This window comes from Oreochromis aureus, linkage group 20 (genome assembly GCF_013358895.1).
Source record: "Oreochromis aureus strain Israel breed Guangdong linkage group 20, ZZ_aureus, whole genome shotgun sequence".
Lineage (NCBI taxonomy): Eukaryota > Metazoa > Chordata > Actinopteri > Cichliformes > Cichlidae > Oreochromis > Oreochromis aureus.
Genome location: NC_052961.1, coordinates 11,272,544 through 11,289,995, shown reverse-complemented (window position 1 = coordinate 11,289,995; position 17,452 = coordinate 11,272,544). Strand labels below are relative to the sequence as shown.

The 17,452-nt window shown below is 40.9% G+C and overlaps 2 protein-coding genes across 3 annotated transcripts in view; one reads left to right on the top strand and one right to left on the bottom strand.

Moving 5' to 3' along the window:
• Positions 1–15,203, top strand: part of camta1a (calmodulin binding transcription activator 1a) — a 233,829-nt gene extending 218,626 nt beyond the window's left edge. For both annotated transcript variants that reach the window (XM_039604808.1, XM_039604809.1), the window contains 13 exons: positions 2,354–2,544; positions 2,672–2,868; positions 2,976–3,054; positions 3,177–3,525; positions 3,904–4,382; positions 5,160–5,338; positions 5,832–6,075; positions 6,928–6,999; positions 7,110–7,130; positions 7,253–7,452; positions 7,787–7,861; positions 8,224–8,254; positions 10,025–15,203. In XM_039604808.1, coding sequence (XP_039460742.1) covers positions 2,354–2,544; positions 2,672–2,868; positions 2,976–3,054; positions 3,177–3,525; positions 3,904–4,382; positions 5,160–5,338; positions 5,832–6,075; positions 6,928–6,999; positions 7,110–7,130; positions 7,253–7,452; positions 7,787–7,861; positions 8,224–8,254; positions 10,025–10,057 — 2,150 coding nt within the window. In that variant the 3' untranslated portion in view covers positions 10,058–15,203. The remainder of the gene's footprint in view (positions 1–2,353; positions 2,545–2,671; positions 2,869–2,975; positions 3,055–3,176; positions 3,526–3,903; positions 4,383–5,159; positions 5,339–5,831; positions 6,076–6,927; positions 7,000–7,109; positions 7,131–7,252; positions 7,453–7,786; positions 7,862–8,223; positions 8,255–10,024) is intronic.
• A 226-nt stretch (positions 15,204–15,429) lies between these two features.
• Positions 15,430–17,215, bottom strand: LOC116319493 (urotensin-2-like). The gene is made up of 4 exons (XM_031738837.2): positions 17,011–17,215; positions 16,544–16,654; positions 15,869–15,912; positions 15,430–15,774 (listed from the first exon to the last, which is right to left on the bottom strand). The coding sequence occupies exons 1-4, from the start codon at positions 17,114–17,116 to the stop codon at positions 15,661–15,663; spliced, it is 375 nt and encodes a 124-aa protein (XP_031594697.1). The 5' UTR covers positions 17,117–17,215; the 3' UTR covers positions 15,430–15,660.
• Positions 17,216–17,452: the final 237 nt, after the last annotated feature.

The window sequence follows — 17,452 nt, the reverse complement described above, 5'->3', positions numbered from 1 at the left end:
TCCTCCTTCTCCCCTCCCACTCGTGTCTACCCCCATCCTCCCTCTGCAGTGGACGTGCATCGCATTTGGAGCAGCAGGCAGCAGGTGGAGATGACATCATCTGCACTGCAGCACACTGCAGCACTGGGTCTGAACAAAGACATGTCAGCCCACTGCTAACTAACCCCCTCCCTCTCCATCTATCCATGTCTCTCCTAACATGTCAGACAGTAGCAAAAGGCAGAGCAGCCCCCTTACCAAGGAAGGTTATGGTGCTGTGACTTATCTCAACCCCTGACTCCCCCTTCTGACACAGCCACTCCAGAGTCCTGAACAGGCTTGTAACTGTTAACCTTACTAGGCTCAACAAGCCCCCATGTGAATAGGTTGACATGGATCTCCAGTTTACATAGAGAATAGGTAAGCATAGACCCTAAAAATAAGCTCTGTTAACACTCTAAGGAGCTTTCCTGTTTGATATGACTGTTCTGGTCACTGTTCACTTAGGTAGTCTGCAGCACACCGAGGAATTAAAAACAAAGACCTTATTGTTGTCCTTTAAGTTCATTATTCTCAGTGCAGTATAATGTCACTGCGAGCAGTCATTTACCATCTAGTGACATTCGTTTCTGTTCAGCAATAGGAGTTACTTGACCTCTTTTACAGTGGCTTATAGGAGGTCCCACTGTGACATTAGCTTTCAGTGGAGCCTTGAGCCATGACTGCCAAGATACCGTAAAACGCAAATGTCATCAGGTCGTGCTGTGAAGGCTCCCCACTTAGAGTCATTAGGTCCTTACCTAAGGCATCAACACTGAGAGTGGGCCAAGTACACAAGAAAAAGAGGCAAACAATTTTTTCATTGTTCGCCTCTCACTCCATTTTTTTGCCGGTGTTCTGAGTCCTTCTCCTCCCCTTCATCAATAAGCCAATAGCACACAGGCAGACCATATACACACAGCCATGTTCCTGTCGCCTAGTTACCAGTCGGCAGCAGGTTGCCACAGAAACGGCCTCATAGTGGCTAAATGGGGAATGCTAATGCAGTCTTCCATACTCCCTGCTGCAGTGGGCTCTCTGTGCACATCCCAATCCACTGTCTGTACCCAACATGCTCTGTTAGTGTGTGTGTGTGTGTATGTGCGCACCTGTATGTGTGTACAAGCACTTGCTGTTTGTTGGCATGTAAGTTAGTGAGTTTTAGCAACGAGTGTGTCTTTTAATCTTGAAGTAACATATGGCACCAGGTTCCAATTCCAGTGGGTGGGCTTTTTATTAATAACTACTCAGATGCATTTTTTGCAGTGATCAAAACCAACCTGACAATATTACAGTCAGCTTAATTTTCCAATTATGCTCTATTTAATGTTTTGGGTTTGCTTAAATAGTTTAAATAGTCCTGTTAAGTCATCCTTATAAGTCATTCGCTCTGTCCTTTCCTGTCTTAGCTCTTGAGTTATACAGTGTGTTTCTGACATAGAAAGTATCTTGTTGCAAGCCTGAAAATATGCACAGGACAGCCACGTCATAACAACCAGCCTGTATCAGAAACAGTCTCTAAAAAAGCCTGTAAACATTCTCAAGTCTAATGCACCTCTGTCCATTCAGATTTATGGGATATTTGTCTTTTAAAGGACTCTGTGCATGGGTGCAAGTTGTGATTGATTCTATACTGTCATTTTCTTAGTTCTCCTGCCATACAAGCTGATGGTAGAGGGGAAGGCTGGGACTTCAGGGCCATAATGGGCTATACTTAATCAGCTGTTGAAGGCCAGCTGTACAGTCCCCCCCAGAGCTTGTCTGAATCCCTCTGAGAAAGAGTGGTTCACATTTAAAATGGCCCTGCTCTCTGGCCAATCTTTCAACCTGTTTTAGTCTGCTGGAGTGGTGTTTGAGTGATGTGAGAAAGATGGCAGCAGGAGTTTAGTGATGGAAGCCATTAAGGAGTGATTGATAGGCTTTACAGATTATTTTAGTAAAGCCAATTGTTTTGATGAAGTGAATGATGGATGCACTTGTTTTCACTTACATTCCGGAGTGATAAATAATGATCGTAAGGTCTTTGTGCATTATAGCTGAAAGTAATTACCTTTCCCTCAGCTTTACAGCAGCTCAAAAGTAGGCATTAGTGCATTCGTTTTTAAATGGTTGATTGTATGCCTGACGATGATTAGCCCCAAGTCACTGCGACAGTTCTAGTGCTCCTCAGAGTAACATACTGGTGCAACTGTGGTGCATACTGTGTGATCGTTTGTCTTATCAGGATACAGGGTTGTTTGTGTTGTACAAGCAAACACAAGACATCTTTTTTTTTTCTCACACCAGATCCTCATTGTATGCCAATGTGTTTTTCTGTGTCTTTCTCTTTGCCCAGATAACCAGTTCAGAATGTCTATCCTGGAGCGCTTGGAGCAGATGGAGAGGAGGATGGCAGAGATGGCCAGCCACCAGCAAACGAGCGGTGCAGGGAGTGGCGGAGCTGGGGGAGGAACCGGGGGAGGAGGGGGAGGAGGAGGTGGTGGTGGTGGAGGAGCTGGAGGTGGAGGCAACAATAGCCAGTCACAGGTAAAGGGCCACATCATGCCCCTTGTGTTGTGCTGAATGACAGTCACTGTGTTTGTCACCATGCACAGCAACCGTACATACAGTATATGCAGCAACCAATAACGATCTGCTGTTTTGTGTCTTTGAGTGTGTATCTGGCCAAACGCAAGCCAGCAGCTCCTTTGAGAGCCGTGTTGTGGTGGTCTGCGAGAAGATGATGAGCAGAGCTTGCTGGGCCAAGTCCAAGCATTTAATCCACTCCAAGACCTTCAGAGGCATGACACTCCTTCATCTGGCTGCAGGCCAGGGCTACGCCACCCTCATCCAGACACTCATCAAGTGGCGGTAAGAACATAATTCTCTACGTACTGGGCAATGGCGCTTTGTTCTGTAATTGATGTGCACATTAAAACAGAAGTGAGATGCTAATTGTTTCCTTTTTTTCCAACCAGTACAAAGCATGCTGATAGTATTGATTTGGAGTTAGAAGTGGACCCTCTCAATGTGGATCACTTCTCGTGCACACCTCTGGTAAGGGAACTGAATTTAACATAAGACAATGCAAACAAAAATTAAGAAAATCCTGACTTGTGGTACAGATCAGCTCATTCTTGATTTTTCTGCTTTTTCATGTCCATCTGTATTTCATCTAGATGTGGGCCTGTGCGCTGGGTCACCTGGAGGCAGCGGTGGTACTGTACAAATGGGACAGACGTGCCCTAGCTATCCCAGATTCTCTAGGCCGCTTACCCCTGTCAATTGCCCGCTCACGTGGCCATACCAAATTGGCAGAGTGTCTGGAGCAGTTACAGAGGGAAGAGCAGCAACCGCCAGCCCCTCTACCACCTACAACTCGCATGTCTTTTTCCCCAGCCCCTGATGCCCCCACCACAGACAGCTGGATGGTCAGCTGGGCAAACACCAGTGTAGTAGCACCAAGTGGCAAGAAAGGATGTCCTGCCACCACAACAACCACACCCAGCACTACCAGCCTCAATCCAGGTTAGTAGAATGGAAGAAAAGTCACTGACTGTGAGATGCTTTATTTTCTGATATTCTGTTGCCATTTTCACACGTGAGTCAGATCAGAGCGTTGTCCAAAGTTGCCCTGTCTCAATGTAGCTGAGAACAGGAAATAGCCTGCTTGAGATACATTCTTGCTGTCGGACATACTTTGCTTGGTTTAGTTCGCAGTGCTTCCTGGATAGAGTGTGCAGGAGGCAGAAAATATGTTGCCCACTCACTCTTCACTTAGCATCACACTGACTTTTTACCAGCGAGCTGCAGTGCATGTGTGAAAACAGCTTATAACAAACAAAATGTTTATTAGTATACTCTGCAGCTAATTGTTACGTGTTGTGTTTTTTTGTTTTTTTGCAGACTTGAGAAGGCCAAGGTCAGAACCCTCCAACTACTACAGCAGCGAGGGCCAAAGAGACCTCCCACTAGCTAAAAAACATAAACCCAACCCAGAACTGTTTCAAACTCGGCCTGACAAGGCCATGTCTGTTCCTTTGAGCCTGGAGCAGCAACAGCTGCATAAGCTGTCCTCGAGCACTAAGAGCCTGTCCTCAGAAGTCCTGAGCTCAGACAAAGGACTGTCTACTGGAGGCAGCACAGGGACAGCAAGATGGACCTCCAGAGAGAGTTTCTCCAGCAGCAGCAACTTGGGAAGGAAGGCGCTGGGTGTCAGTGGAGGCAGCAGCTTGGGGAAGGAGAAACTGGCCAACCGGTTACGGCAGCGGGAACAGTTAGGGATGCTAGTGATGTCAGAAAGTGAAATGGCTGATTCAGAGCTGCTATCATATCGGGAGGATCTAGAGAACCAGGACTGCCTCACACAGATGGATGACCTGCAGGTGAGAACAATAATAATAATTTAAAAAAGAAAACATTCAATGTGGTCAGCTGATTGTGTAGAGCATGGCAAGTATTACCAGTCAATTGGTATGAGCCAATGATGGTGCTGCTAAAGATTCTACAGCAGAAATTATGTACCATCTGATACAATATCAAATACAACACACATCACATTTAGTAAGTAACATTTGGCAGAAAAGTTTTCAGTTCACTAGCAGATCTTATGAATTCAGAAAACATTTTTGTAAAGAGAACATTTGCAAACTTGCGTAAAATCACGTGTCAGGGTGTGGCACCACTTTGATAGGGTGACATACAATACAGCTACACAATCATCATTAAAGAAAGCTTTGCAGCATTATAACCTACCACTAACAACCACCATTTTTTTTTTGTAATGTTTTTTTTTCTGGCCTCCTGCATTCAGCAGGCAGAATACACCAGGCCTGGCATTCTGTCGATGCCCGTCACTGCATAATAAACTCTCTTTATTGATCCACTTCAATAGCCAAGGAATTGTTCCAGGGATTCAGTCTAACTACTCCTCTTACAAATGAAGTGTTATTTTTACCCTCCAGAAATATCATTGTCATCATTTTTATCCCTCTCTCCTTTCTGTTACCCCTCTCGAGTCCGCATTATTGTCGCAGCACCAAACAATTAAATTTGCATGACTACACCATAGTAAAACATAATAGGTAGTCTCTCAAACTGTATATATAGTAAAAAATACACTGACTCCTCACGGGTTTTTGTTTTTTTGCTTAATAAAACAGGTAAATATGATGACTCTGGCTGAGCACATAATTGAAGCAACACCAGAGAGAATCAAAAGGGAGAACTTCACCGCTGCAGACTCTGTGCCCTTAGACACATCAGGGGTCAGCAACACCATGAACTGGCTGGCCAACTACCTGGGAGACGTAGAACAGTTGCCAAGCATCATACATCTACGGTAAGATATGCATATGCATATCCAACTGGATATGCAGTACCCAATATATTGCATATCCAGTATGCCCTCCCACCTGTTTGAATATTTTCTCTTTTTTCTGTGCTTTGTCTAAAAGTACCTGATTTAATGTGATTTAAAGGATAGACAGCCAAAGAGAACACATTTGTACATATATGACTTTTAGAATAACTTGCAGTTTAAGTTTAATGTACTAGCTTTAAACATAATACTATAAAGGATTAACCGAAAGTGTGAAGGAATGGGATGTCAACTAAAGAGAGACACCGTTTGATTTGAAAGGTGCAGTGTCAGATGTTTGTGTACTGTCTGTGAGTTTGCAAGGAGTTATATTGTTAGTTGTTGAATTGTTTTATAAAGCTGGAAGGTGTAGCGCAGTGTAAAAAGTGTAAATATTTTCATTTTGTTTAGACTTAATGTAAACTGTAAAATATATACAATTGAAGAGAGGATATGTGTCATCATCCTTCCTCAGATCTCTGTATAATGAACCCCTGACCCCATCATCTAACCCCAGTTTGAGCCCCGGAGGGTCTCCGTTGAGAGAGGGCCCCCTGGAAAGGTCAACACTTCCTTCCCCAGCTGACTGGAGTGAGTTCATCAATGCCTCCAACAGCAAAGTGGAGCGAGACCTGGCCCAGCTGACTCTGTCAGATCCAGAGCAGAGAGAGCTATATGAGGCGGCCCGCCTAGTCCAAACTGCCTTCCGCAAGTACAAGGTACAGGCCCCGGTGCTCTGGTGCCATAAGCTGTGGACTGGTGTGAAATAGATGAAACTGTTTTTGGCTTCAGGCCAGATGTTGAAGAGTTCACTTTTGTTTTTGTTTGACTCCATATGGTACTTTGTTGTAATAAAGGGCAAGATCTTGATGTGGTTGATTTAATATATTTTTTTCCTGAGATGTACTGTTTCTAATCACGGTTAATATCTATCTTTGTGTCATTCTCTGTTCCTCTGCTAATATACGCATTACAACATATACAAAAAATATACAAATATGTCCCTGTGGTTTCAGCATGGGAAAGGTGTGGCTTGAGCAGAGCATGGCCTTGCTTAGAAGAACGACTGCACTGTCCCTTGTGTCCCTGCTGCACTTAGACACAATTACGCTAATGCTCTCCTACTTCCTCTTTGTCTCTGTCTCTCTCTCTCTAAGTTAGACGTATGGAGCCTGCTACTGCCTGTTTTAAACTAGCTATCAAAACACCAGTCCTTTTCCCCTTTGCCCGATCCCATTTCTCAACCCCTTACCCTCCCCATAGCTACTTTTAATAAGTTTTCGTATGACAAACTGTTCACTGTCGTTCACAGTCGTCTGTTGTGCCCATCTGCCAGCTGATGCAGAGGTGGACCTTTGTCTCTCTCTGTCTCCCTCTCTCTCTCTTTCTCGAAAACCTCCCCAATTTTCACGTGGGTCTGGTCCACCAGGCGTGGACTTATTCCAGGGTGGCATTCACATGCTAGTGAACCATGTCACCAGGAGACCTCAGGGACACAGAGCCACTAATATCCTCTGTGGCAAAATTGGGCTCTTTAAACCTCTGACCTATACCACTTTACTCTCCAACAGGGGCGGCCGCTCAGAGAGCAACAAGAGGTAGCTGCTGCTGTTATACAACGTTGTTACAAGAAGTACAAACAGGTAGGCACCATAGTGCGTAATGTCTGAAGTTTTCAAAACATATCCAAATCTACATCAGCGTTTACGTCTCAGTACTTCATTCATTATCTTTCCCTTTTCCCATTTACAAGCTAACATGGATAGCCTTGAAGGTAAAATATTCTCATTGCCATCAGCTGATGTAATCGCCACACTTGTTGCTTATGTTCTTCCACAGTGTGAAGCCATAGCACTATTCGTCAGCAGTAACGTATTGCTTTGTTCATGTCGGCAGTATGCACTTTATAAGAAGATGACGCAGGCCGCCATCCTTATCCAGAGTAAATTCCGCAGCTACCACGAACAGAAGAAGTTCCAGCAGAGCAAGAGGGCTGCCGTGCTCATTCAGCAATACTACCGCAGCTACAAGGAGTTTGGCAGGCTGAAGCCACACCACCGTGGGGCTGCTGCTGCTCTGGTGCAGCACAAACTAAGGTAGACTTTCATCCACGTACTGAATTAGCTGAATCACTTGAATCTATTCATTCTGAAGTGAGACATTATATTAATGAAGCGACTCATTTGTCAAACTACATTATACAAAATGATGTTCTTGATTTATTGGACTTGACTTTGTGAAAATACCCTTTTAATGAGGGAAGTCTGAGCACTTTGGAGATGACTCATAGTCATTTTCAGTTTATTAATTGTAGTGTGTTTTAAATGGGTACCTTTTAGAGTTTCACTGAAAGATCAAAGTTAAACTGTGGCTCTGCAAAAGATGCTTTTCCGGACAGTGAGACGCTGTTGTCTGTCTGGTGTTTCATAGAAGTAGTCTGCTCACAAAGAGGCAGGATCAGGCTGCCAGGAAGATTATGAGGTTCCTACGACGTTGTCGCCACAGGTAGGCTCTGTCACTGTCTCAAACACACGATAACATACTCATTTATACATGGGCTAGATAGAGTTCACTGTCAGATTTACTGCAGCGGTTGGCCTAAAAGAATAATATCTCATTGAGATGATCAGTTAGTCATTGTAGAAATTGCTGCCATGTTTTCATCCATCTCTAGATTGTTTTTTTTAACTCTGTGTAATGATTTTATTTTTGTGGAAATTAAATGGGTAGTTAGAAATGTCCCCAACACCTAAGCTCCACCTCCCTTCCCCTCACTATACCTGGCCCCCACCTGTTCTCGCCCCCTCCTTCACAGTACCTACTGTGTGCTAATAGCTGTCTGGTATTGTTTTGCTGTTTATGCCAAGCCCCTTGATGGACCATAGACTGTTCAAGCGGGTGAGTGCAGCCTCAGCAACTCAGTTCGTGCCTCTCTTTCTCTCTCTCTCTCTCTCTCTCGCTCTCTCTCCTTCTCCCTGTTTATTCCGTATGCCTCTTTCTCTCTTACTTCCTGTTATGTCTCACTCTTTAATAATACAATTATCTCCTCCTGAGGTCTCAGCATTCGCATTCTCTCCCTCCTTTCCTCGCTCATTTTCTCTTTTGCTCTTTCTCTCCCACCACCTTACCCACCCTTCCTCATTCTCCATCACTATTGCTTGATGCCTGCTTGCATGAAGGCTGCCGACTGGAGCCACAGGTGGACTGAGAAGCTCAGATTTAGAGCAGAACATATCAAACTAACAACTTGCTTATGAATGACAAAATCACAGCAACACTTAACAGATACTACTTTGACTCTCTTTATCTCTGTCTTTCTCTCCTTGGAAATTACTTTTTGTTTATGTTTTTTTTTCCAGCTTTTTGTGGTTATGCAGTTTGAGGGAACAGGAGGCTTTTTCTCAACCATCTTTTATTCTGCTGCATGACAAGTGGTGACAACTATGGGCCTTGCTTTTATACCTTTAGGCATGCTATGGGCCTGCTGTTTCTCAAGTAGCTGTCTGTCTGGCTGGCTGACTGTGTGCAATGTTTCTAGCCACTCGACAGACCGCGAGGGGATTTAACCCCTCTGTAACTTCTGTTTACTAAAACTGTGTGAAGCTGTGTTATGCCCACTGAATCATCAAGACAAACCAATACATAAGCTAATAGTGTACTAAAAGATTCACCTAAATGGAGAAATGGTGCAAATATTGTATGCATAACTTAACCTCCATGCTATCTGATTCACAGACATTAAGATTACATGTGTTTACTCTTTTTTGTATTAGTTGTATGTTGTTCAAAACTAGGTTACCATGCTTTTAGAGCAGATTAGATTGTTAATGTTACCACCTGTTATTGCAAGTGTGTCCTCTGTACTGTGATATAGGTTTGAAGCCGTTACAGAAAACAAACAAAAAACACACATATAGTATAAAATAGTTTATTTCTAACACCAGGACAACAACACACCCTTTTAATGGATCCATACCTCCAGGCAGTATACCAGCTCAGCATGACAAGATCCACCACAGCATCTAATCATGCAGCATCACAGTCTGCTTCTCTTCAATACATACATGTTGTAGTATTGGATTCTCAAAAGAATAACCAGAGCTAGTCTAAATCCATTACAAAGTGGTGGTTGTTTACCATAAAGTTAGCCTTTATGGTAAAGCTAATTGTTGTAACAGGCACTACTTGACTGATAGTGAATCAGTCATTTGTGGAAAGTTTAACTTTGTTTAATCTGCTATTGTTCGTAAAATCTAGTGTAATACTGCATGGATCTTAGACATAATGATGCTGAGCAATAATTCAGTCTGTCAGAATACCACATACTGGTAGATTAGCTGAAAAGAACTGTAATTATTATTAACAATATTGTGATAATACTGTTTATGTATCTGTATTTATTTTGTCACATTTAATCCCACTTCTAAATATTTTTTTTACTAGTAATGACTCTGTAATTATGCCATAACATTTCCTTTTGTTCATTACAAAGTGAAATCATTCTGACCAGCATTTCCTTTCACAGATGGGCTGTACTTCCTTCTACTGGGCTGATTTGATATTTTTATGGCTCAACAGTCTGATACTGTTAGGCTTGTGTATGTGACTTAGTAAACTCAAATCATGGCTGTTGCATTCATGGACACTTTGTTTTTTTCTGTGTTCCAGGGTGAAAGAATTGAAAAGGGCCAGGGAACATGAGACCCCTCAGAAGAGCTCCCTTGCGATGTGACATCACTCTCCTGACTCCTCTTTTCTTTTTTGTTTGTACCCGAGACATTTTACAAGAGAAACTGAGAGAAAAAAAAAGAAACACCACCAATGCAAGCACTGCAATTATTACTACTACTGCAGTGTTACTGGTTCAACTATGATTACATGTACAACAGCATTTTTTTCACATATCTATTCTTTCCACTGACTTGATTTTGGTTGGAGAGTGGCAACTTCTACAGGATTATAAACTAAAAGGGTAGGGGTGGGGGTGCAGAACATTTGCTTCTTGGCATTTTTTGCACTTTTTCATGGATTGCTTTGTCTTTTTTTGAATATGAAGAGGATTTGGACAGTGAAGGAAGCAAACGCGGGACAAGAGGTGTAAACTGTGGCTGCTGCAGAAGATCTCAGAGGACAGAGAGACCATGCAGAAATACTCTGAGCTCTAATTGTATTTCATAATTTTTTAAGTGACCAATCAATTCATTTGAAGAAGGGATTTTTTTTTACCAAATATATTAATAACCCACACGCCCACTTCTATCCACTGCTGTAGATTAATATTCAGCTTAGCTCAACAATTCCTCCTGTCCCACTGTGCTCTACCCCACCAGTCTACCCACACAGGTGGAGCTACAAATGAATGTAGTTGGGGGTTTACCATACTGAAGCAGATGGGGGATCAAACATTTGTTTTAAGATTTCTTTTTTAAAAAAAAACTATGCTTTATCATATATATATTGTCACTTTATTACTTGAATTGTTCCATAATGTCCAATGTATTTCTTCCATCATGTCCAATGTATTGGTGATCTGTATCTTCAGGCTATATGTTGTTAAATCCTACCAAGAAAAAAATGCATGACTTCTTGGCAAGAAAAGTCTTTGCTTGTGTGCTTTGGTCTAGTCTTTCAGCCTATCCTCTGGTTTTGGTTTTGTTTCCACTCTAGTGGTCCACATATCTGTACTCTTCTCTATGAATTTCAACATTTCATTGATGAAGCTATCCCTGTATTGTCCGATTTCTTTGTATTTCATTTTGGTTTGCCTTGTTGGTTTGATTGCTCCTTTGAAACCTACAAAGTGGAAAAAAAACCTGGCTTATTTTGTGTTGTAATGGTTATGGTCATGCAGGTTATTACTGTTTTTTTGAAGTGAACTTCAGAGCCTGTGAAGGTTTTTGAGGGGAAGATCACATACATTGCCTTGACGTCTTAGAGATTCTTTGAGGGGTCCCTAAGCTTGTCCCAAAATAGGGGTTTGACAAATCCATATTTTTGACAATTGAGCGATTTCTGTATATAAAGAAGGCTGAAAGTACGTAGGGATTAAAAAAAAAACATGTACCCAAGGGGGATTGTATTTTAGAAATATATTATTTTATTCATTAAAATGGGTCAAAAACAGGTAAGAGACAAAAACAGAATATTTGTATAGTTTCGTTTGAATGCCTAAGAAGTATGGTTGTATTGTTTGTATATAGTGTAAATACCTGGGATAAAAATGAGCTATGTGCATGAAAAGTATGAACAGAGTCAAAAGGGAAAAAAACAACAAAAGCAGTAGTGGCTATGCTCTGTAAAATTAAAACTATTTCACTATTAGAGTATTTTATTTTATTTTGATTGTTCTTGAGAAGAACATTTTGCTAAAGCATGATATTATTGCAATATGAAAAAGTAAAAAATACTGTATTTAGTGTTAGGAGAAGTCTTCAAAATTATCTTAAAACAAGTATGGTTGTGTTTATTTTATTTTATTTTCATTTCTTTCTTTTGGGCTACCAAGAACCTTTTGCCAATGGTGCCAAGGTATGTGAATGCTATATAGCTTAAGAAGAAAATTAAGTTAATTTTTGCAGAACAGATAATCATCCAGTGAAATACACACTAGCACTGAAGATCATCACATCAAAACTGGCAGAGGATCGCAAAAACGTTAAGGTACACAGTTTGCAAAGAGAGTCATATTCGAGCTGAAAGCATTTAAGTCTGTCACGCGTGCACCATTTCTACAGATAAATAGAGCATTTATCAATCATCGAATACACCGTAACAAACTTGAGTTACTTTTTTTGTTGTCATTGCAAATGGAATGTGCTGATTTCTCATTGCTGAGGTATTATCTGATCTTTAAGATTGTAAATGGCAGCCTTGCCCGTGGTGTACATATAAAACAATTCACATTATTACTCTGTCCCTGATAAAGATGGGAGTAAACATGCAAACTTCAATTTACAGTGTGCTGCATCGACCGACACTTGGAGAATTCATTGTTCCTCATAGTCGAGTTGTGACGGCCATTTCTCTGTACGGTGTTTCGGTTAAAAGCACTGGATCAAGGCTGCCAGAGTCTAAATATATATGTTGTATTCCATGTCAAAAAAACGCGTTTAGTTAAAAACCACATGTAGCATTATGTCCATGACCACATTTCTTTGCCAAGCAGCTGAAAACAAGTTTGCAAAATGAACTGTGTCAGCAGTCAAAGGTGCTAAAATGATTCTAAACAGAAGGATGGCACTGAAAGTAGTCACTGTCCTCACTACAGAGTCCAAACAACTGCAGAAACTAAAGTGCAAACCAGTGCACTAGTGCCATTTGTAATTATGAAAGATAAGATGCATTTTGTGCATCGGGTTATTTATAAAATGATAGTATAGCAGAGAAAATGTAATTGGGATGGAGGAACAATTTAAGAGATAACAACAGTAAAGCTGCTGGTTCAGAGGTGCCTGTTGGCTGCTGTTTAATCCCTATTATATATTACCACCATAGTCTATTCTGTATCCAAGTATTGATACGTGATTATTCAGCCAAGTGCCACTGGAAAACTTGAGTTTTGTTTAGTGAACTGTTGTCATGTTTGTTAAATTATAATTAAGCCAAATGTGTATTTTTCCAATTTATTTACTTGAGTCACTGTTTTTTTAATTGTTTGTTTTTCGCTGTTGTTTTTCCAGTCACCTGAGATGTAAACTTAATTTCCAGAGTGTTTATGTAGGAAGTGCCTATATTCATATCCTAAAAACAGTAATCCAGTTTCAGAATACTTGCATTGTATCTGAGGTTGATGTGAGAGAACACGGTCACCCACAGACAGTGCTGTATCTTCTACATAAATACACACGATCGCCACTGTTATACCATTCCACTCACCAAAGCCACAGTTATATGCCTGCACACAACACTATTAATACAGCACTCAAGCTTGTCGACATGCTAGCTTTTTTCTTTGTTTGTTTTTGCCTTCTTTTCCATTTTTTGCTGGAACAGCTTGTTAAAAACCACATTTAGAAATGCCACTACTGGAGTTTGTTGCCTTGCATTCATCCTCTAGTATGTGGTTAGAATGCATAGCCAATGCAATGTTGCGGCAAAAAGGAGAAGGATTTATTATGCTTGCATGGGTAAAATAGTTAACTGGGTGACAGAAGTGCACCTAAAGCATGCTTATTTTCCTAGAATCGGTAGTCAGATAGACTTGTTAAAGGACTTACTGTTCTGTAAAGCAATGAACATTGGTTTGAGGTGTCACAGAACTCAGAAAGACAGAGGGCACGTGACTGAAGGGCAAACCTACTAATTGAGCCAGTGATCAATACTCAGTAGCTACTGATGATTTCATGGCAAAGCATGAGGATGGGATTGTTTTTAGACAAGCTCTAACTTTTTAGATGGTTTCTTTTGTTTTTGTTTTTTAAAATCCTTTTTAATCAGTAGACTCCCAACTTCAAATAAGACAAAAGGACAAGGGTAGAGACATTGTGACAGTATATATAGCAACTAAATGACACACGGTACACACAAACACACGCACAAGACACTGCACAGCACACATGCAGACATGTCAGGTGTCAATTTCACTTGTACATTGAGTGGTGAAGGCAGCATTTTTTTTTTTTTTTACCCAGACTGAGGGACTGGTTCACCTCCCTTCTGTATTTTACTCAGGGTGCCAAAACGGGGAGGAGGAAACAGAGCAGGACATGTGATTCACAGCAAGAGAAGCTGAAATTCAAAACCCCTTCTAGCAGACAAACAGGTTCAACAGTGCAAGAGTGAGATCTTTAACACGGCTTGCTGTAGTGTATGAACAATTTCCTCAAAATAACCTCAGTACACACAGTACTAGAGCCCTGAAATGATGGTTCTTTATGTATATGTCTTTAAGATAAATGATTTGACACTTTTTCGTAGAAAGCTGTCATATTATTGTGTAACTTTGGCCACTTCTTTAGGCCTTTATAATTCATTTAGGTGACAGTGTAGAGGGTATTTATGATTAAGAGTGTAGCTGTATGAAAAGCTTAAATCTTGTTTTTACTGCCATTTGTGAATGGGACGGCAGGTTAGCTGACAGTATTACCAATTTCGAGATGTTCTGTGAATTGACCTGAGAATCTGCCTTTCCTCCTCTTCTTTTTCCGAAGCACCCCAACCAGAGAAAGGTAGGCACATCAGGACAACAGAACACAAACAGATTTACAGTATATTCCACTTGTTGACACAGAGCAATAAAGAACTATTTTGTGGAGACCTTATAGACCTAGCAAAGTTTAAAATGATTGGACACATGTAGTCGACTTACTCTTATGCAAATGCCAGTATTGCAAGACAAGCATTCAGTAGTTTATGGACAGCAATTATATGGCACCCTTTACCGAACTGCACGTTTTCATCAATTCCAAACTGAGAAGAAAAAAAAAGGCCCTGCTTTGATAGAAAGTCATGGGTCCTCGACACTTTGCATGTGAACTAGTGTTAGATCTATTTTCCTCTCCTCTATAGCTGTCTTTCTCTCTGTCTTTCCCTGTTATGTGACCCAATTTTTCTCCGCTCCCAACCCCTACCTTTAAAAGTTTCATGTCCTCTTCGTTCTCCTAATGTGTTTTGCTTTCCTCCTTTTTCTCCCCTTCTCTTGTTTGTAAGTTTTATTTTTGTAATTGTGCATGTACAAGCGTCACTGACTCGATGGATATGTTTAAAAAAAAAGAAAAAAAAAGAGATTTCAGCTGCTGAAGCCATGCAAAACGTTTTGAATTGCCCTTAAAATATGGAAGATGTTTTCTGAATGCTTTATATTCTTTCTGCTGTAAAATAATAAAAAAAGGAAAAAATGAAGAAAACTCGAGAACCAACTTTGCAAAGTCTTTTTGTTTCCTTTTTCTTATTTTACGGAAGGCATAGTGGGTTCACCTTTTACCAAGAAAAGACAAATACGTGATTTATTTACAATACCATTTTTTATTTCTGTTCAACAAACAGTGCTATATCATCTTTGACTTTCACATCTAAAAGACATTTAGCCATACATTGGACAACCAATGACTTTATATGTGCATTTCACAGTTCTAACTAAACCCTAATAAATCATCTTAAAGCCCCTAAGCAATATGTCTCAATCATAGATGGGGCATTTTGTGTATGTCTGTGTGTGCGTGTGAGGGTGTGTGACTGCACATGCGCTTTATGCATGTGAGGTATTTCTTATTTATTTCGGCTGTATGTGCCATTGTGAGTGTAAGATGTTTGATTTTTTTTCTTTCAGTGCAAGCCCTGCCTCGTGCCTGTTTTCAGTCACTGTTTTAGACACAGTACTTCCAGAAACACTCTGAATTCCCTCCTCTCTTCCTGAACTGTTTCCGGATGCCCAGCGCATGGCTGAAAGGATTTAGGAGACTTTGTTTCTCCAACAGGACCTGAAAGACAAGATAAAGCGATTTAGTGAATTATTCACAGGATGTTGCTCACATTACTTTGATGTTTTAGGAATAACATTAATTGAAAACCTACCTCTCTTTTGAGCCCCCTAGGAAGCAGACCTGTTGTTCTGACACCTGAGAGGAATGGAAACATGGTAAACATATGCTGATAGCTTAGCTGTTTTTCTGTGAATGTCATTAGAATTCATTTAAAACGGATGTACTGTACTTTTTCTACTCTTATGATGATAGTTGCTAACGTTAGACACGGCCATGGTTTGTATGTGCAAGTAATTCCTGTGAACCTAAAGTTTAGGCCCTGTGTGCTCAATGTCAGACTGTTTTTTCTGCTCTTAGATCTGCATGATGTGAAAAAAGGGGATCTCATCAATGTACATAGATATGTTCATTTGGTCATCTCAGGCACTCTCCTCTGTTTGAAAGGGGCAGCGAATCAGAAAAAAGCGGGCCTAAATGGAGGAAGAGGAGTTAGAGTTGTTTGTTTTTTGTTTTTTTCAGGCAGTAGATAAATGAAGGTGCTGTACCAAGTGTAAGACTTTTAAACTGTAACTAATGCAAAGGTACTCTAGTAGAACACAGCATATGAAGTATATGAAGCTCAAAATGTGCAAATGAGCTTTAAAAGTAAGTAGTGCTTTAGTAAGCATAGTGTTATGTAACTGTGTATGAATCCACATCTAAAGCACACTCTTTTCTGCAAAATTATGTCATGTAAAGTCACGTTTGGTTAATGCACATTTCTTACCATCTCTGTTGATCTCACCAGATATTAGAGTGGAATATCTAAGGCCTGCACCATCCTGCTCAGAGAGAGGCAGATCATCCAGACTGCTGATTCCTCGGTCCTCCGCTGATACTGAGGAGAACCAAACAAGCCCACACAGTTGGTAGGAACACCATTGAGAGGTACGGATTCGTGCTGTGAACATTTTGTAATCTAATTCTCGCTGGTAATCACAATAAAGCATTCGAAATAATTGAACAAAAACTCAATCTCTTCTCTGATGGCAGAACTTTGGCGTGTGAACTTTGGCAGAGCAATTATTGTTCAACACCTCAGCTCTAAAGTAATTACTTCAAGGCCCCAGGACATGACTAGCTTGCCATTAATCGTTGCAAATTATGTTTTATTACTAAAAATGCTAATCAAGGGACTGACACAGGGAATTACTTTGTATAACAGCTATAATAAAGATATTACTTTCCACTCACCAGGTCCTGGATATGGCATCTCAGCAGATTCTGTAATGGGGTGGGCCAGCAGTGGGCTCGAGGCCACAAGCACAAAGGCCCAGGAGAGAAGATGGTTACACTTCATCAGTGCTGATGGAAGTGGCTCTGATTTGCACAGAGAGTGAAAAGGAGAATTCTACGTGCTCTGCTGGTCCTAACGGTGTTATATAGTTGAAGCTGTAGCCTAACCCCTTCCCACCCACTTCCTGCATGATGCACAGCAGACACATAGACCTTTTCTTGCTGCTACAGACGACAACATCATCCAGAGTCACACTCTTGTGATAAATCAACAGATGAATTATAGTCTCAATAAAAAAAAAAGATGTGAGTTGGCCCATTCTTCAAGGGCATAGTCATATTTTACCTGCTCTTAAGGTTGATTGAATGTTTTTTTACTGACTTTGTAAAAGGTATCGAG

Coding starts and splice junctions, on each gene's coding strand:
- LOC116319493 (XM_031738837.2), bottom strand. CDS start 17,116: ATGAAGTGTAACCATCTTCTCTCCTGGGCCTTTGTGCTTGTGGCCTCG. Junction 16,655..17,010: donor GATGCCATATCCAGGACCTG/GTGAGTGGAAAG, acceptor GGTTCTCCTCAG/TATCAGCGGAGGACCGAGGA. Junction 15,775..15,868: donor CTAGGGGGCTCAAAAGAGAG/GTAGGTTTTCAA, acceptor CTTGTCTTTCAG/GTCCTGTTGGAGAAACAAAG.